Source organism: Ammospiza nelsoni, chromosome 1 (assembly GCF_027579445.1).
Source record: "Ammospiza nelsoni isolate bAmmNel1 chromosome 1, bAmmNel1.pri, whole genome shotgun sequence".
In the NCBI taxonomy this organism is placed as follows: domain Eukaryota; kingdom Metazoa; phylum Chordata; class Aves; order Passeriformes; family Passerellidae; genus Ammospiza; species Ammospiza nelsoni.
In genome coordinates this window covers 50,579,121-50,600,377 of record NC_080633.1, presented here as the reverse complement: position 1 = coordinate 50,600,377, position 21,257 = coordinate 50,579,121, and the positions used below count along the sequence as shown (strand labels likewise).

Sequence of the window (21,257 nt, the reverse complement as noted above, 5' to 3'; positions counted from 1 at the left end):
AAGGTTTAATCTTTTACTTTGAGAGGGTGGTCTGCCAAAGCTTTTCAGTAGAAATTCTCAGTTTTCTGTAAGGTATACAGAAAACTGGGCATTAGGTTTACATCCAGGAAGAAAAGTCACGGTTGCCATGTTGTTTTTAAGCTTAAGAAGAAAATCTGTACAGAGCTTTAAAAAGTTTTGTGTGTGTGCAGGTTTTTCCCCCAGACTTTTAATTCAAAACATCTTTCTCTTCAATTGTCATAATATCAGACAAAATTTCTTATAATATTAAGTTGGATAAGCTTAAGAGATTTTAGAGCAGTAGCATATTCGAGTTGTAGAAAGACTAAAAGCTATTAAGGTGAATGTATAATTTCCTGATTTGCATCTATAATTAGTAGCAGAATATACCCTATCCATTTTTAAAAGTAATCTTTATGCTATGAAATACTGGTTCATCTCAGTACAGAAGGAATCCATCTTCCCTTAAAAGTAAAATCTGGCACACAGTCCTCCTATTATTCTGAATTTTTGAAAAGCATTCTATTTAAGTGATGCCACAGGAGTAAATGAGTTGGATTACCAAACTGCAGTAGTCTGCAAATAAGTAATCATCTGATTAAAGTTTTTTTTCATTCTTTCTCAAACCAAAATATATAGATCTGTGGATGAGGCTGGGGGTGGGAAGAGGGGCAAGGGGGTGAAGACACAAAAACTTCCCGATATTCATTTTCAAATCTAAAAAAGTGGTAACAGAAGAGGGAAAATGCTAAGCTAGAAGCTTATGAAGATGAAGACTAGATTTTTTTATTACCTTATTGCTTTGCCAGAGGAAAAAAGCCCAAATTACTTCACAAATAATCATCTTTTATCTAGATTTACCCTTTGACTTAGGGGTTGTTTGCTCTTTCAGTTATTCAAAGAAAGAATAGAACAGAACAGAAACTTAGTGATTTGCTAACCTGTAGCTTTTCATTCCCTGAAGGGAGAGGCTGCTAATACTATTTGCAGAGTCAATGAAATGGTAAATAGTGCTGAACCTGGTTATGATACTTCTAAGTTCTTCTATCCTCTGATGGGACAAGCATTATCAACTGCCTTTGAAACTGAAAAACTTGCCTTGGCATCATGGTGCCCCCCAAAGGAAATAGTGCAGATATGTGCTTGCAAAATAAGACTTATTTTTCTCAGTAAAAGCATAACCAGTACTATCATAAATGTAAGCTGAGGAAATTGCATACTTACTCATCAGATGGAGAAAAAACTCCCCAGAAAAACCCAACCAACTAAAAAAAAATAAAAATAAAAGTAAACACATCCAGCACAGAGAAAAACACAAAAATACCTTGAACAAATACAGGAAAAAACAGACAACAGAAAAAACCTGACAGGCTGGGTTTAATCTGCATAATAAGCTTTCAATCCCTGCTATTTGTGTACCTTTTGCAATAAATGTTTATGGACAGGATTGTCCTCATGCTATTCATATGAAGACGACATTTTTTTCCTTCATATGAGCATTTGAGCCTTTCACTTAGCCACAACCGTTTTTTTTAGAAAAGCCAATCAGCCCTTTTCTGAAGCAGGACCTGTTGCTCCCTCTCTGCAGAATTCATACATTTTTAGATGCAGCTGAAGTAATCCACTTTGCTGCCACCCTATTCCCCAGCCCTCATTGCCTCAGTGCTCACAGCATCTGGCTGACTGTGCTCAGCACATGGGAGAGAAAGAACATTTTGCAGGTTCAACTGTTCTTCTAGAAACTCAGTAATGAAATCAGAAATGACAAGGTAAGCTCAGCAGTGACCAGGCTCTGAGATGATTTTTTGCTAACCTTTTGCTGGCTTTCATTCAAATCCCCAGAAAAAAACCAAATTTGAATCTTTCATTAATTAGTACTCTTTTTATTCTTGCTGGTTTTCTTCTTTGGAGTGTTTTTGGGGGGAGGGATTGAGAAGGAAGGAGTGAGGAAGAGGGGATGTGGGGGGGAGAATGTTTTTTTCTGTGTGGTACTCCATTATTTGTCTGTGCTGTCACTGAAAAAATATGAGGAAGTTTCTAGAGAAAAACTAAAAGCCTGGATTGCTGACAAATACTGACGTGCATATATAATAATATGTACATAAGCTGTTCACTTGCAATGAGACAACAAAATAAACACAGGTGCCAGTTTTGCCTTCATTGCAAAAACACAGTTTCATTTGGTTCTTCCTCATCAAATTTTCTGGTTTAACCTGTATTTATTTGTACCTCAAGCTCCCATAGAATACTAAACAAATGTCTATAAACATAGGACAACAGCAGACCAGATTAAGTAGCCACAAATCAGAGCTAGTGATGATTGAAGCCAAGTGCTCTGTCCAATGTGTTCTTAAGCAAACGTTGCAAGATGGCTGAGAGGGTGGCCCACCGTCACCATGCAGAGAGTTGATATCACAAAGATTCACTGTCAGGAGCCTAGTTTACCAGCTGTTCTGTCTGTTAGGGATGACGACACAGGGAACATGCAATGCTGGTTACAGGCTGCCTATTTATAGCCTGAAAAGGAAGGACTAAATCAAATTTCCGTTATAGTGGCTTACATGCAGGCCGAATCCAAGCTAGAGCAGCCCAACTTAGAGGGTCAAGCTGCAGTTAGGGAATTAGTACAGGCATATTTTAAGTTTGCAGGGCACAGTGCAGCTCTGTCTACATGAAGGAACTCCAGGCAAGCCCATACAGTAAATGAGAAGAACACGGAGCAATGCCTGTCTTAGTGCCGGCTGTGGGAAGATTGTGCAGGCCAGCTTCTGCCCTCCACCCCAGTCCTGCAGAGGTGTCTGAGCTTCAGTGACCTGGGTATACCTGAACATCTCAAGTGCTTCCATCTCCAGGGTTAGCTCTGGTTTTGTTCCAAGGCATTTCTTGACTCATGTCAATATTTCCTTAGACAAAAGCTACATTTATTTTTTGTCCTTGGGAGAATTTCCTCCAACAGAGATTGTCATGCAGTAGCAAATTCCTGTGAAATTAGGTGGTTTCCCTAAAACAAATCCCAATTCATATCAGTTTCTGTGCAGGAATACTTTTCTCCCAAGACTGCCTTTTAAATGTATATTTGACATCTCAGTTGATCAATACAAGTATATTTTGGTCCATTTGTGCCCTTCCTCTCCATTTAAGATCTAGATTGCTGTGCACAAATACTCTCTTTTCCTGATGAAGGAAACTGTAAAGTCGAGTGTCAGAGTACAGCTCTTCCCTCTTTCAGAAGAAGAAAGTCTTTGTAGATCAAAGTGAAGTAACCTCTGGTGTCAGCAGCCCAAACCCATCACAGCTTGTGAGTAGTTTCTTATTTAGACCAAATACAGAGCATAGCTTGATTCTTTAGTTTAGCCTCCACTCTTTCCCAACACCAAATGCCTGATCTTGTAGCTGTGATGGTAAGCATGACTGTAATGCTCCCTTTCAAAAAGTTTAGATCTGCCATGTCTGATATTTATTTAGTTTTCTTATAAAAGGGTTGCTAAGGAGTCTTCGTCTTTGGGCTGCATGTCTAAGCAAAGCAAAGTCTGAGTAAAAATCACCAGTATTCATTAACAATCCTTATTACATTCATTTATATTTATATTGGGAAAAAATGTCATAATAAGTAATGTGCCATGACGGGTATCTTGGTCATTGTGAGATAATTACAGTCATGCAAGGTTACAAAACACTGTGCAGAAATATTTGCTTTTAAACAAATAGTAAAATCTTTGTCATCTTTGCTTTTTAAGTGTTGCTAGATCTAATATTTATGCATGTATATATTTTTATCCATAAATAATGTTGCCACATTGTGTTCTCCAATTTCAAGATATTTTGACATTCATTTAATGACTTCATCCAACACCAATGCATTTGGATAATGTGGAAAGTAAGAAGCAAATTTGTGGAAAATTATTGTTGACTCTTGTATCACAGGAGTGTCTTCAAATTCCAGCTAAGTTTTGTACTCTTCTTCAAGTAGAGAAGCTGCCTCTTGCAGCCCAAAATTGTAACCACAATTAGCTGCAAATGTTGACAGTCCTACAAAATCAAGATTCAAAAACATTTTATAAAGGAGAAAAGAGAAATGGTATTTTCTTCACCTCAGAGATCTTGGACTCTGGAGGCATAAGCCATAAACAACTTGGCCAGGGTCATGTATGCTAAGAATGTCAGAGCCAAGAAATTGAATTTAGAATGACTAAATTATGGCACAATGCCTTTACCCCAAGTCACCTTTCATTTCAGATAAAAATCTTCACTGCAAGGGGTTCCTTTTGTGCTCTGAAAGTCTAGTTTTAGATGTTCGCGTTTTTCCCACTCAGGGCCGCGCTTTGTAAAATGTCTAAAGGCAGTTTTTATCTGCAATCTTCTGTTGTTATAAGCCAGCTGAAACACTCTTTACAAGTCCAAATTTCTAGATGACTGTTTAGTAGAGAGACATTTGGGATGGGAAAGACTAAAAAAGGCAGGAAGGCAGGCAGGCAAGCAAGCAAGAAAGAAAAATAAAAAGAAAGAACAAAGTTTGGTTCTTTATGAGACATCTTTTTCATACCCTTTTTTCTTTCATTGCATAGTCTTTTAACTGAGATGGAAAAGATTTGGGAAGTAAACACTGAGTAAATATTCTCAGATTTGTGTAAATTGAGTGTAATGCCATGAACAGTAGAGCTCAGTCTAAGTGATTTGGAAGAGGTCAGAATCACATCTCCTGTAGATGCACAGTTAAGTTTTGTTTCCACAAACCATTTCACCTCCAAAATACTAATTTCATTTCAATTTTTTATTGATTTTTCTTGTCATTTTTATGCAAGCCAGAAACATTATTCATACTTTCACAAAATAGTTGAGGTTGGAAGGAGTTCTGTGGGGAAGTTAAACCTTTAGCATGGGTTATTTGTGATAGATTTTTTAATTTTTAATTTTTTATGGTAAAGCTGTTATTTTTAATTGGATGTAAAATGTATAAGTCTTTGTTACATATATGTAAACTCTGATTGGTTTAAAAGTTGTTAAATTCATATAAAGGCATTATAACATATATATGCATTTAAGATTCTTGGTCTCAGGGCTGTTACCACTAAGCTGCAACAGGAGTTCAACAGAAGATCTCTCTCCATATGAAAACTTATTTAGTCTAAAATATTTTCATTAGTGTTCTGGTTTAGATTTGCTATTACATTACATAAATTTGCTTGCATCACCTGTGTGGAATTTGAAGTGTAAGTAGACAATGCCTGTTAGAAGAGGGAGAGCTGCAGTTCCTACAGTAAATTTACCTTTCCACAGGGAGCCCACCTTTGTCCATATAAGTGTGCTCTCTGATAGCAATATTACAAGTGTCACTAATGGCAATGTTAAGACTAAGAAACTTTTATTTTTTAATTTAAATTTTGTAGGCGTTCTTCGTGTTCTTGGGTTTAGAATACTGCTGACATAGCCAGATCACAGGAAGATATTTGGACATAGTGATAGTCTTAATGAGTTCTTTTAAAGATAAGGAACAGGCAGGGAATGGAATAAATGCTCAAATGCAGTCATGTGAAAAGTTTCTCTGCCATAGATGATGTAGAAATGAACTGTAAAATTACTTTGCAAAGACATTTTTTTCAAAGACAGAAGGGGGAAGCTCTGTATCAACATAGGCATATCAAGCAGCATTTCCAGGGCCACAGCACAGAGTAGAGCAGATGTTCCAGCCAAGGCACCAGTATCTAGGGTGGAATGGCGCCATAACATGGAGTCCATTGGTTCTTCCCAGTTCCTAGAGTAATGTGGGACTGGGAGGCCATGGAGGTGTTAAGCTCTCAGCTATTTGAATTCAGAACACAAAGTCCATCTCCATAATTCAAATTCTTTGCACATGCTTGTATAAATAGCTACGCTCCATAAAATCTACATGCAAAAAAATATGGAAAGTTGAACTTGGAAAAATGTTACAGTGACATGAACTAGAGTGGCAGCATAAGAATTAAGGTAGTTTTACTCAACTGTAGGTTTAATGTGTATCTGAACTACTTATTAATAACTGGGAACTGGGACATGAACAAAGGAGTCATTAAAAGTATATTTCTACAAATAAGCAGTAGAACAGGATGACTGCACTAATGCACCTGCTGAATTAAATGATTACTTCAAGCAAATTATTTTAGCTCTAAGTTTCATCAGGTTAGAGGACTACAAATCACCAAAGGACCTAGTCATAACTTGTGACTTAAATATTCTCAGCTTTAGTTCAGAAGTCTCTGAAATCCATCGAGTAACAGAAGATCAAGCAAAATAATTTGATGATCTCTGTCAATAACAATGGAATCAATGGCATGAAGAATAGTTAATGTACTACATCAAGAATAAATTGCATCTTACTTTTTAATTCTGGAAAACATTTTCCAATGTGAAAGTGCAGCTGGTCTACAAGAAAAAATTACATGAGCAAAGAGCCAGGACACTGAGTCCAGATCCATAGCCAAACAGGCGGTTTTAAAGCCACAAGTAGGGAAAAAATGTCACTCTAAGCAGAGAAAATGAGAAAATATAGAGGAGAAGAACTGTATGAAGATTACCCAGCACATTCTTCTTTTAAAATATCATGGCAGAAAGAGTAAATGGGAATGGCAGAAGAAATGGATATTGGATCATGTCATTCACATGGTGTTGGCCAATGCAATGGCTCTGACAGCTAGAGCTGCATCTCATTGTTCACACACCTTGCCAAGGATCTGGAGAGCAGAGAGCTACCATTTCCTGCAGTTCACCTCTGCAGCACTGGGAACAGATTTAGTACCACAGGGGAACTGAATTCTTAAGAAAATTCTTTTTTTTTACATTATTGTCTTTGTGCCTTTGCCTTCCATCCTGCACAGATATGTGCTGAGCATATGGTGATTAGGCAGCATTACCAAGTGGGGATGGAAAGCTTCACAATTGTTTTGCACAGCTAAACACCCACCAATATCTAGGGCACAACAGAGAATCAGATTCTCACACTAACAAGGTTTGTGGACAGCAGCAGTCTCCTGTATTTAATGTTTACCATTCTGGCACCATGGCAGGGTTCCTACACACTGCCTTGACTGTGGCACAGTGGTGATCAAGCTCGTGTTTACAGGTCAGTTATTGTTAAAAAAAATTCCCCTGAAAGGACACCAGTTTACATGCATCATTAAAGCTCTATCAGCACATTACAGAGCTCCAGGTTGTAAACCAGGCCAGATCAAGACCTTTCATTCTTTAGATGGATGAAAGTAATGATGCCAGCAGTGACAGGGTATGTATCGTGATTAGGATTTGTGACCAGGAGGCAAGAGTTTTGAAAAATGATCTTCCAAAGATGATTGCAGGAAACACAGCAGGTGCTGGAAACATTTCTGCATCACTGAATCTGTTTTATTGACTCCAACATTTCACTGATAAATGTGATTGCATTTTTCCCTCACTCAGCAAATATAGTGACTGGCAGAGTAAAGCAAACTTTATCATCTGTGTTTATACCCATTGATCAGTGTCTTGTAACTGTTATGTCGCTTGAGAATCTTTATGAAAACAGATAATTTATAATGACAGCTGATAAACTGCTATCCATCTTACTACAATGTTAATATAAGTTATGTCCTTCGTTGCTGACCAGAGAACTCAACTTGATCTCAAATAGGGAAGGAACCCTTTAATTTCTAAAGAACTAATATATACACTTTCTCCTCAGTATCTTGTTATGCATAAGGGAGTTTGGGGCTTTAGACCTTGGGCCCACGTGAAAAGATGATAAGTTCTGTAATGAGGTCAACAATTGTCCCAGCAGTGGCAGACATGCAGAAGGAGAGGTGGCAAAGGTCTGTAAGTGAAGACCAAACAACAACTGGAGGAGGCAAGGGCATCAGTGGAAGGTCACCACCCAAATGAGTAGACAGTTAACCTTTTCAGGATCTCACTTTCAGAGAAGGTGCATGCAATGAACTTCCAGAAGAGAAGCCTGGGGGAATTACTCTGAGTTTCAGGTGTAGTATAGAAATTGAAGGGGTTATGTATTTATTAACAATCTGGATGCAGTAGTTGAATGCACCATCAGCAAGTTTGCTGATTAAACCAAACTGGGAGGTGCTGTTAACTCTCTTGAGGGACAAGAACCCTTGCAGAGGAATCTGAGAGAATGGATCATTAGGCTTTGATTAATGGGATGAGATTTAATAAGTCTAAATGCCAGATTCTGCCCTATGGAGCTATGTCAGGCACAAACCTGGGAGAGAAGTGTCTGGAGAGCAGCCCTGCAGAGTGGGTTTTGGGAATGCTGGCTCACAGAAGACTAAACAGGAGTCAGAAGAAGGAGGTGCTGAGCTCTTCTCCCTGGTACCCTGTGCCAGGACACATGGGAATGGCTAAAAGCTGCACCCATCAGGAAAGGTTCATGCTTGATATGGGGACATTTTTTTACTGGGAAGGTGACCAAGCCCTGGAACTGGCTTTCTGGAGAGGTGGTTGATGCTCTGTGCCTGTCAGTGTTTAAGAGAGTGTTTAAGGACAACATTCTAAAGCCATAATTTAACTTTTGGTGAGCGCTAAAATAGTCAGGCATTTGGACTAGATGGTCAATGCAAAAAAATGTGAAGGTATAAAAAGGTCTATGTAAAAAAAAAAAATTCTTCAACCTATAACTTATCTTTTAAAATCTGAACTGTATTCAACATGACAGTAACCACTGTAGTGCTAAGTTTTCTGTTTTGTTAACTCTGAACTCATCTCTATATGTATTGATATTCTCAGCAGGTTTTGTTCTGGACTTCCAGCCATTTGTTACTTTGTTGAAAGATACACAGCTAGTTTTAGCTTGGAAATTGAAATCTAACCTATATTTTTATTTAGCCTGAAAGGGGGTAAGCCAGTTTCCTGTTATACAGTGCTAATACACTCTCCATCTGTTGGCTTGGGGATTATTTTTCCTGTGTGTTGTCAAAAGACTTTTCTGCTATTAAGGCAACATCATGTGTAGCAGCTCCTTCTGGTTTATTTTTCTTGATTCAGGTTTGGATTGAGTAAATCAGGACACTACCATCTTAATTTTAAATTAAGTAGCAATTTACATGCTTCTTTTCAAGCAAAATTCTGCTGTGATGTTGATAAAGTGTTAACCCACAGCCCAAGAAATACATTATTGCTATCTCTAGTTCGACTTTGGGTATGGTAGGAAGAATTCAAAGCCACAGACTTGCCGGGCTTGGACTATTTTGAGCACTGCCTCAAACTTTGTTTAGATGAAACAACTTTTCTTTTTTTTTTTCCCTTAATGGCAGGAGTATTATACCTAGTTTGTATTACCTTTGTTTATCTTCTTATGGTACCCCATTTTATATAGATAATAGTAAAAAACTAGTTATTTTTGCAGAATGAGATATTGATGACTAACATAACCACAGAATCATCAAGGTTGGAAGAGGTCTTCAAGACCATCTAGTCCAGCTGTCAGCCCAGCACCACCATCATTGCTTAAATCACCTAAATCATATCCCCAAGTGCCTCATGCAGACACCTTTTTTAAGAGCCGATCTTAATCTCCCCTGGCAAAACTTAGTGCCATTTCCTCTCACTCTTTTACCTAAAATGTGCCAGAAGACACTGACCCCTACTCCACTACAGCTCCCCTCAGGCAGTCCGTCCTGAGCCTCCTTTTCTCCAGGCTAAACAACCCCACTTCCTGCAGCTGCTCTAAATAAGACATGTTTCCTAGATCCTTTCCCACCTTCATGGCCCTCTTTGGACACACTCCAGCACCTCAATGTCCTTTTTGAAGCGAGTGACACAGAGCTGGACACAGTGCTCGAGGTGCAACCTCACCAGTGATGAGCAAAACAATCTCTTTCCCACACCTACTGGCCACACTACTCTTGATACAAGCCAAGATGCCCTTGGTCACCTAGGCACACTGCTGGCTCGTGCATCCATCTGGCTGTCAGCCCCCCATCCCTTCCCAGCTGCACTCCCCCAGCCTTCAGCCCTGCGCGGGGTTGTTGTGGCCCAGGTGCAGGACCAATAAGGATAATGGCAGTGGGCAGAGAAATGCACAACTGAAATATATTGAGCAGTCCTGAAAACTGGGAATGTGGGATTCTGGGCAGAGGGATACAGGCACAGGGCACTGACTGATACAGGGGACCCCAAGGCTCTAAACAACTCACCAACAAGCAAATAAATTCAGGACTGGAGCTGGTCAAAACTGATTCTAGGGATACCAAAGAAATCAAAGAAATGCAAAACTTACCATATGTAGTAAATTATATGTGCATTAAATATAGTAAATGTAGTAGAGTAAAATGTAGTAGATGTGGCATGGAGTTGCAGACCAGAGAAAAACAAAGGTTTAAAAGCATGTCGGCACAATGAAAAATGACACCAAGCAGATATTTCAGTCAGGAAGAAGCCACTGGCATTGTAGTCCTCCCAGCAAAGGAGAGAATGCCAACAACTTGCCATCCTTGCTCTCCTCTCCCCCAGCACCCCCTGACTCCAGCTCAGACCGAAGCTGTGATCTCAGCTCGATCCCTAAGATTAGCACTGATGACAGAAAAGTACCTGAGGTCATGGTTACATCTTTCACAATAAAGTAGAACTCAGTGCAAGAAACACTGCCAATTTTCTTTGACTTTTCAAATAGAAAGTCCAACAGCAAATTTGGTTTTCATTACAGCCAGTTCCACTCTGAAATGGATCTGAAGACTTGAGTCTAAGGTGTGATTGTTGCTGTACTGATACCCAAACTGCTCTGTGTGCATGCATAAATTCCTATCTCAGAATGGAAAAAGAAGAAAGGAAAAAAACCCCACCAACTTGATTTGTTGAGCATAATTGTATGGATAATCTCAATCCATTACTTTGTGCCACAGAACAGTTTTCCATTCACACATCCATCTCCTCTGAAATAGAAGACTATTCTTACATTTTATTCACATAATGGTTTTGATAGAAAATCTGTTTTGCTGCAGATGAGGGCCCTGGAGGTTTTTGGTCTATTGTAATACATAAGAGCTGCCTGACACTGCAGCATTCGTTCTCTAGTGCGATTGCCTGGCAGGGCTAAAAGCACTGATGTCTTTTACAGTTCTGGTATTGCCATTATCCACTTCAATGGGGTTTAAATGTAAAAGTGAAATTGATGGTGTTAAAGCATGAATTTCAATCATGCTAAGAAAGAAGATATCGATGGGAGCCAGCAAGGGAGCTCTGAACAAAAATATTGCAAGGAAGAAGCTGAAAGGCTGATTACTATAAGGCCAGTGACTCTATGTTTTCAAGTTACAGAGCTGCCACACATTTAAAGATGCCTGTTCATGTTGCATAACTCAGGACAAAGTGTGTTTGCCCCTGTCAGTTTTATGGGTCTCCTTCCTTCTCACTGAGGCGGGACTTCATGGGAAAAATCTTCAAGTCTTAGTTCAGCTTTTTATCTGAGATTTAAGATGTCCCTTCTCATTAACTTTTGTAGTAGGGCTGGTTTCTTGTGGCTACAGACTATCACCGTTCTTGTAAAAATTATACCTTTGCAATTATAGCGCAGCCACCTGTCCGAGACTGAGTCTGTTTGGAGCAGTGGAAGTGACACTTTTGTATCATACAAATTACAAAGAACACCATAACTCAGGGTTAGGAAAACTAATGAGAAAGCAGTAAGAGTGTTTTTCAGGAGCTTAACGAGTTGGGTTTTAATTTTCACTGCAGAGGCAGAGCTGTGAGCAACCTTGGCACAAATTGAAACAGAATCAAATAGAGTTACTTGGTGCATTGAAGCACCTCTGTCTCAACTATGACTGATTCCTGCCTGGATCCAGGCAAACATCCATGGCACTCTGGTCAGCAATTCCCTTTCCTGCCTCTGCATGTCCTGTGTCCCAAGGCTTGCTGCCATCACCAGGAAACGTGCAATTTTATGAAAAACACAGCCATGCCTTCGGGATCTCCACATTTATCTTGAGTTGCAAACAACTGAAAAGGCTTGTCTGGTGTCTTGATTGATTTGCATTTCTGTTGCCATGACAGCAGCATCCTCTGTACCTGTTTAATTGGTTTAAATCAAATTTAAACACCAAGTGAGTTTAAACCAACAGAACTTCCCAACAGAGCTGTGATCTTCATTACAAAATTATAGTTGAGGTTTCAAAGAATAAAGTAGAATTATAATCTCATATTTCAGATAATGCAATAAAAATCATCTTTAGACTGTGGTGTTTTTATAAATTAAAAACTTATAATTTATAGTTTTCGTTCTAAATAAACTCCCTTTCCCACATTCTGTCTGATATTCCTGCTGCCATACCTCTACTCTGGTTTAAGTTCCAGTCCCAGTTTTCTCCATCTACAGCTCGTCAGCCTAAAGTGGGAGAAAAATGTCTGTAGGATCAATATGTTCAAATCACTTGAGGAAAGAATTGTGACAATGTACCAAAGAAATTTTGAGGCATAGTGACTGATAAAAGTTCCTAGCAAAAAACTGTAATAAATGTGTGTAAAGTGGATTTTTATACAGTATTTCCTTAGGGAGCCCATTTCTTATCAAAAGATATCATTTTATGATAAAAATCATTATTTACATTTGGCAAAATATTTATATTGTACTCTTAATAAAAAGACTTTTTCCCCTTCAACTGATTTAAAATGAATGTATACTAGAGTGCAAAAATATTATTTTCTCTTCATAGGAATTTGTCATGAATAGTCTTTGAAGATATCTCTCTCAAGGTGCAGATTCTCCAATTCTGTCTGCATTGTTTGTACTTATCCTCTCACCAATAACATCTGCAGACAAGGTTTTCTGCAAAGTCAAATCACAGCATTTTGAATTAAATGTAAAATCCTTAGCGATGGAGCTCTTCAGCAGGCTGAATGTAACTCTAAATAAGAATTGACTCCTTTTGTTTCAATAAGAGGGTGATGAAGGCTCCATCCAAACCCACCTGCCTCTCTGGCCCTGCAGTGGCACTCAGAAGCAGCAGTCCTCTTGCAAGTGTGCTGTGGTAAAGGTGTGAAGTCTTTGCCATAGGGCTGGACCCTGCTGGATAAATCCACAAACAATACCAATCCTAAAAATTCTGAAATGTCCAACTGGTCACATACAACTGAAAAGTACTGCCCTGTAAAGGCAAACCAGCACCTGGGTTATGCACTCTCATAGATAAGGATTTAACCCTCAGTGTCCCAGCATTGCAGACTAATCTATGTCAAATTGCATTTAATAGTTTCAAGTTTGCAAGATAATTAGAAATCTGTAAATACAATACTGCAAAATATATAGCTGTTTCATATCAGCTATTAGAGTAGCTGGTCCTACTCTTATTTACTTTACTGAAATATTTATTATAATAATACACTGTATTGGTCTCTTTTGGTGAAGTGAGGTGGCTGGGACACCTTTCTCACTGAAGAGAGATTTATCTCCAGTAGTACTTGAATTTTATAGCTCTCACATTCACAGCAATTTTACTTGTCGTGTGTTCTTCATATTTTAGGCTAAGAAGTTTGGTAATATTCAAGGAATGTAAAACTAGGGAATCTAAAATACTTATTTAAGTTACAAAGACATTCAAGCATTTCTACAAGGTTATTCAGGGCAGCTAAATTAGCTCCTGAACAGAGATTGTATTAATATATTCCTGGCTTTTTGTCTGAGTCCCACTTATTTCATGTGAGTTTATTCAGTAAAGTAAAATCTCTTTTGAGGGTCTGCCAGCAGCTAGCATATCTGTAGGTCCCAGGAAAATAAAATAGAGATGTCCAGGTACATCTGCAAATGGAAGAGCATATACAAACTCCATCTGGACCCTGTATTCACAGATTATTGACAAAGCACTCACGCATCTAGACCATAAGCAACCCTAATATTGAGAGAGCACTTTGAAAAGTGAGAGAGAAAGAGACCTGAGACCACGAATGAAAATAAAATACAAGACCTTTTTTATCTGTGCTGCTTTGGCACTAGGCATACTTTCAGAGAGCAACCTTGCAAATTATGAGCAGATATTTCTTGCCCATGCAGGTTTATGATATGAAGATTATTGACATTTCTATAGAAATCATTATCAGCATTCAATCTGGAAATTACTCATTTGTATAAGGAGGGTAAATAGTAATACATGTTGAAAACTAGCTGATCTAGCCTAACTGGTTAATTCACAAACCCACACCTCTTTCATGAATGCCTATTTCTTCCCATTTTCACTGCTCAAATGTGTGTTTACACATATACACATACAAAATCTCAATTGCAACTTTCCTCCTGGGATGCATTGAACTAAATGGAAAATGGCTTTTTTTCCAAATACCCTAAATCCTTGAGAGAGGCAGAATTATAATGGAGGGTATGGAATAGTACTATGGAAAGCAATAGTATGCTTTTATTTATCTGAAAACATCTGCTAATTCAGCTGTTCAATTTAAAATTGAATAGAGACTAATAATTACTCAAATAATAAAACTTCTGAAATGAATGTGGGTCAGTAGTGCAATATATCATCACAGCTGATCTTCTGAAGCTTCAACCACCCTCATTCATAGTCATCCAGTGCTAACCAGACAAATAACAGCATTATCACCTACTTCAGTAATCAAACAATGGAAAACCAATATCTGGGACTTTGGACTGGAATGGAAAGTAGCAGTATTGTGTTTATTGGCTGGAATACTAAGGATTCAGCTATGATGAGATCATGATTTATATTCTAATACATTTCTGAAGCTGGATACATAAGCATTCTGATGGAACTAGAATGAGTTGTTTCAGTCTCTCATTGGCTAACTCTATCACCTATATCATCATCATAGAATCATTATAACATGGCCAGGGTTGGAAGAGGCCTTAAAGATTGTCTAGTTCCAACATCCCTGCAGTGGACAGGGATACCTTCCACTAGACCAGTTGCTCAGAATCCTGTTTAACACTTCCAGGGATGGGGCACCCGCAGCTTCACCGGATAACCTGTTCCAGTGCCTCACCACCATTTCTTTCTAATATCTAATCTAAACCTACTGGCTATCAGTTTGAAGCCATTCCCTCTTGCCCTGTTACTGCATGCCCTTGTAATAAGTCCCTCTCCATCTTTCTTTTGCCTCCCTTCAGGTATTGAAGGGCAGCAATTAGGTCACCCCAAAGCCTTCTCTTATGAATCTTATGATCTTCTGATTAAGAGAATCTTACCTGCTCTTATATCTTATGACTTGTTTTTTGCACTGTAATGCTACCTTGCACTGAATTTGACTGTCCTTCTAGCTAAAGTACAGTAATAGTTCTTGGATGTCATTAATTATTGTATTTCTCCAGTGGGAATGCACTAGGGGACTATTAGGTGCATATGTTAATTGTGTCTGTATTGATTAGCTTCATTTACTGGATTTTTCCTGTGATTTAAATTAATTGATTTCTGATAGACATGGCTACACTTTCAGGAGGGGGTGTAGGTGTGTAGGTGAGGCAGACACCAAATTAGTGTTTTGCCCCTCTGTCTGATCTCCCGTGATAGTCTTACTATAATAAATACAAAATAACGTTTGAGTATGAGTAGATATGATAAATTAAGAGCTTGAAAATAAATTTACCGTTAACATGCTCTGTCTTCTGAAACCTGACACATCATGCTCAGAAAAACAAAACAGAGGGAGCAAGAATCAAGGTGCTTGGGGTTCTTTCTTCAGCACAAACAGTACTGTAGCATAGATGAACCTTAAAATCTCCAACTTTTCCAACAGCTTCAAGGGAGCACTGAAACATGTCTTTCCTGTCTGTCCTCTGCAGGGAATTATTGGAACGCAGCTTCTTTCGTTACTTCATCATCTTACCTCCACTTCTCCACCTTCCAAGGGGAAACCAGTGCAGACATCTCTTTCTACTTCAAAACATCAGCCTCAGATGGGGTGTTTCTTGAGAATCTGGGGAACACTGACTTCATCAAACTGGAGCTGAAATGTAAGTATAGGCTTCCTATTACTACTCTTGGCAGTTGAAGTATTACGTTGAATAGTAGCTTTTTTAAAATGTGCACCATTTAGTAAAATGTGCAAGCTGTCTAAATCCTGGAAAAGCTTCCAAATCAAGCTGCTTGACATGTTTTCAAGTTGCCTTTTGTGAAAGGAGTGCTTGAAGTATATTTGAATTGTTTATTGAGGGGAAAATACGAAGACAAATAAAACTGGTAACATCAATTACAAAAATGACACTGACCTGAAAAGGGCTTTCAAAATTGCATGTCAGAATTATTTCTTCAAAATTTATGTCTCCGTCTCTGTGTGCTTTTCTATTTTATTTCATGGTTGCTTTGGAAACCGGGGAAAGAAGGAAAAAAGAGGCACCATCCTAATCAACATTGCAAGGAGCCAAAGAGCTGAAAACTTGCATATGATATTTAAAAGCCATAAAATATCTCATAAAATAAATCTCTGTCAGCATTATCTGTTAATAAAATCACTGATCTGAAAAAGAGGGTATAATGACACCAAGAGGCAAGTCAATTTTATTATTCAAACCATTTTTAATAGCCCAGGGGCAAACTTTCCAAGGCAGGTGCTGAAATCCTCAGCCGTGCCTGAATTCTCCTTAGCGGAGTTGAAGCAGTTGAATTAGGGGGAAACATGTTTTATGTCTCCTTTGTTCTCCCCTGACCCTGCCATAAACAGGAGCAGGGAGAGGCCCTCTGTGCTGTGTGTGGTTGTTATTGCAGCCTCTAGCAGCACATCACAGCCTCCCTGCACTCCAGCACTGGGGCACTGGGAAAAGCATGTGTGCTTCCTTTCACTGCCCATGGATGCCAAGGACCCCGATCTAGATGTTGATGCACAAAAGTCAGTGCGTCATTAATGCTGAAAGAGAAGCAGTTGGCTTGTGGACCCTAAATAATCTGTATTTTATGCAGATTCAATGCGATTTACACATACAATTTGAAAGCAAAGAGCCATTTTCAATGCTTTACAAAGTTTAAACGCACAAATAAGAATGTAGGAATTTAGAAACCACTAAGAGGCTCCTTTAAAATGCATCTAAATTTTTCCCTGCAGGTAAGAATAAAATGCCAAGTTCCATTTGGGTGGCTTTTTTCTCTTTCATTCTACAACTAAATTTCTACAAATTTAGTTCACATTGCTTAATCCAATTTCTCTAATCTGCAGCTTCAGTGAATCAAAATTGCTCCTATTGAGTCACAGGGAATAGTCTTATTTGCTTTACCAAGGGGCAAAGCCTTTTAATAATAAAGTGGCAGCTATTTTTAATTTCCCTTTGAATCTAAGTAGTACTTACAGTCAGCTGAGGTGGGCATCTTCAGAACTCCTTGCTCTTCTACTTCATGGAAGGTGTCCTCAGCCACTGCAATCAGACCAACCATGCTGTTGGTCACTTAGCTAAAAAGTGACATTATCAGTGTGGAAAGGTGACTTGACAGCAACTAATATTCTTTTGAGCTCAGCTCAGGGTTAATAATAATCATGCTGCAGTGGCTGGCTGAATAGATGTACCAGTGGCAGTGTGCTCAGAGTATCATTATACAGGACTTTAATTTTAAACCTTATTAAACCTATGCTTGAGATCCACTGACTTTGCTGAGACCTGGCACATGCATAAATTTGACCCTGCCTCATGTCCCTGAATCGAAACTTCAGATTATAAATTCTTGATGGAAGAATTTGAAATATCATCTGTAAGAAAAGATGAAAAACTATTGTAAGAACTATGTAGACTATATTTGCTAAAAAGCACAAAGCAATTCATTTGATATAGTTGCATTCACTCTACCCTTTTTCTCTGGAAACTATTGCTTGAAATTTTCAGATCCTCAGGAAAAGGCCTTCCTGTGACTTAAGTGTTCTACAGGTCACAAATGAAAAAGTGGGTTCAGTAATAAAGAGAAACTCACCCTCTCTTCTGAATTACACATTTATTAATGAATGTTTGTTTTATATATTTTTGAGGGTTTTTTTGCTCCAGTCTGCACTTACGGTTTTCTGTAATTCATTTAAATGAAGAGTAAATTTTCAGAATTTCAGAAGTACCTTACATGGCTCTATAGTGAACTCTGCTGCTTCTTAAGTCTGTTTCCTTTTTATAGAAGTCCTGTAAAATTTATATGTGAATTTGTTCCTAAATAGGGACATAAATTTATGTCAGTAAGGTAATTACAGAATTATCCCCAAACTCTGAAGAAGCTTTCCTTTGGCAAGCTGCTTTTTAGCTACCTATCACATTCTCTAATAGAACAGCTATTTTGTATTAAAGGCTTTTTACATAAAAACCATGACCACATATTTACTGAAAGCTGTTTTGATTCACCCAGTGGATTGCTTTTGTCTGTTCATTGCCTTCTCATACAGGTACAGTTCTCACTGGAGAAGGATGACTTCCTAAAAAGCCTGTTCTCAATTTCTTTACCTTTTACCATTCCAAAAGGAAAATGTTAAAATGAGCATCCTGCATGTACAAATTCTATTTTCTTTTTCCGTTATGTGTAAAATAGCTGTGTGTACCTGTAATACATGGTTAATGATGCATAAACTGAGCTCTATAGACCAGAAACAGAAAGGTTCTCCAGTACCCAGTATTTTAATCAGCTTGCTGCACTCGGTGAATGCATTAGGGAAACAAATCATTCGGTCTATTAAAATTCTTAGCTTCAAGTCTTTGGAAAGGAGTTTGCATGTTTTATTCTGAGCACAAAAGTGGTTACCAGGAACACTCATTAAATAATTTTACTGCATTCTGTCTTTGAGTCTAATAATTCTAGAGTCTTATATTGTCTTAGGGTCTAATAATTGTGCAGATTTTCTAACTCTCCTGACTCATATGAAAAGGAGGTGACATTTGCAGTATCTTGAAGAGTAACTTCACATGCCTTCAGCAAAACCTCAGATTGCCATCTCTGAGGAGGGGAGAGAGAGGAAGGAAGGGAAGACCATGGTTTTTTGTTGTTTTTTTTTTTTTTTTTTATTTCAGAAATAGCTTTTGCAAACAGCTGACAAGGAATGGTGTCAATAAAAAAACAGGGATAAAATGCTACTATGAATGTGGCTGAAGACTTTAGCTATTCCATTTATCAAGCAACTCCTCTGGCAGGCTTGTTGTTGTCACCATGCATGGAACAGTTGACAGAGATGTAGAATTACCTGAAGCCTCAATTTTTATATACATCAATAAATCTACAGAACCCCATTGTTTCCATAGCTGGCTGGTCATCTGGCAACGGCTAGGATTGCTTAGAAAAGTGGTAGTTGAATAAGTTTTCTGTAAGGGGGGGTTTCCATCTCTGGTCAAAATTTCCAGATTATTTTAAAATTAAAACTGGGTTTTAGAGTGAGAAAGAGAGGATACATTCTCTTTTAGAATGAGTTTTCTTTTTTTCTTTTTTTTCTATATATTTTGTACATTTATGAAATATAGACTGAAGATTTTAGAGTTATGATTATGAAAATGTAGCTACTTAATACCTGAGATGCTTGTCAAATAAATCAGATTTGAATTTTCTGTTTGAGTGATATCTCAAGTTTTAGAAAAGATTTGCTCCTGAAAGCAAATTTTGAAGGGCATGTATTTCTGGTAATTTAGGAAGAAGCACCTACCATCACTGTTTCCAGAAAACTCTCTCAATGACACTGTCATATAATTCTAATGAAAGAGATATTCTGCTCACTTCTGTAGCTCCTCTCATCCCAGCACCTCCAAGAAATCCACAGACACAAATTTTGTGTCACTGTTACTATTCTGAAGTAAACAGCAAGTCACTTTTGCAATTGAAAAAAAAAATGAGGCTTAGAGGTAAAGGTCAGCTTGTGTTTGGTCCTGGCATTAACATGGAAGAGAGGAAACATCTTTCTTATTAATTTTTGTAAAAAGCTGGGAACATTTATACCCACTGCATTCAGGGATGTCACTTGGCTGATAGCCCCTAAAAGTGCCCTGAAAGTCTCCCCAAGGAGCGATCACTGACCTTGGCAGCTGTGAAAGGGATCGTGAGGAGAGGTTTGCTAATGAGAGCAGTGGCATGGCTGCAGGGTGGGTGTACTTGCTCCGTGGGCAGGGGATGCTCAGGGCACTCTGATACCTGACATCTGCACATGGAGGGTCCTGTGCTGCTCCTGGGGCTCAGCTGTTTCTACACTACTTAGCTGAGACATAAGTAACTCCTCCAAAACCAGACAAGTGACAGTGACAGACTGGGGACAATGATTCCCATGGCCGTTTGGTTCTGCCCAAAAAGTGTTCATTCCTCCAGGCTGAATGCTCTAGCACATGACTGATTAATATATTTTCTTGCAAATTTTAATAATTCCATCACGTCTTTCTCCAGAGGCATCCTAAAACACAATTCTACCACATCAATGAGTTTTCCACATGATGCTCAAAGTCCCATATGTTAAAATAAATGCAGCTTATGTTTTCCACTGCTTGGTTTATCACCTCAGTAAGGAAACTGGTGTGACCTTCATTGTTTCTTTTAATTGAGTTGTTATTTTGTTTTCCTAGCAGAAGGTGACTTTTCTATAAAACACCCCCCTAGGAAAGCATGTTGCATTAGCCACATGTCACAGAATGCATAGGACACTGAGGAATCTCTTCATCCCAGAGGCCCAGAAGAAGTTATTAAATTAAGTGGAAAAATATTACATTTCTTCTGGGAAATTTATGACCCAAACGTTTTTACAATGGTACTTGCAAGCTGTCATTCTATTCCAGGACAATAGGAAAGTTTCAAACAAACAAACAAACAGAAATCCTGGTCTGAAGAATTGCAAGCACTATTCTTTGAAAGACAAGATTCTGTTTCAGATGAGGCAGGTGGTGCAGAAATGCCTGATATTCCAACAAACCAATTTATGACTCATCTGAGAAGAGCAGTTCCACCTCTATTTTGTTCCAAATTAGCAGATGGGGAGAGGTGCCCAGTCTGGCATGTGGGAGCCAGCCAAAGGCAGCAAATAAACAATCCAGCTGGGGAACAGGCTAAAACTGACCAGTGGAAAATCTTAGTCACAGGGCTGGGGGGAAATTAAGGCCACCTTCTGCGACTGGCTTGGATGTTGGCAGGCTATAGTTATAGGTTGCTTTACTTTGGTGTCCCTCAATGTCAATATGGCATTCATGACCTTCACTATACACAGCATCCTCTCAGCATTACCCCTCTTCTTTCAAGGGTGATTGGATGCCTTTCTCATTGCCATAAATGCCACTTTAAAGTAATTTCATGTGCAGTGTCTTATAAATCAGTTACAGCTCACACAAAGTTCAAGGTGGGGACTGGTTGACATTCAAAGAGCAT

At 38.6% G+C, this 21,257-nt stretch overlaps 1 protein-coding gene across 1 annotated transcript in view; it reads left to right on the top strand.

Annotated features, from left to right (window-relative positions):
- CNTNAP2 (contactin associated protein 2) overlaps window positions 1-21,257 on the top strand; it is a 1,021,743-nt gene that overhangs the window by 891,144 nt on the left and 109,342 nt on the right. The window contains exon 16 of the mRNA XM_059493942.1: window positions 15,755-15,925. Coding sequence (XP_059349925.1) covers window positions 15,755-15,925 — 171 coding nt within the window. The remainder of the gene's footprint in view (window positions 1-15,754; window positions 15,926-21,257) is intronic.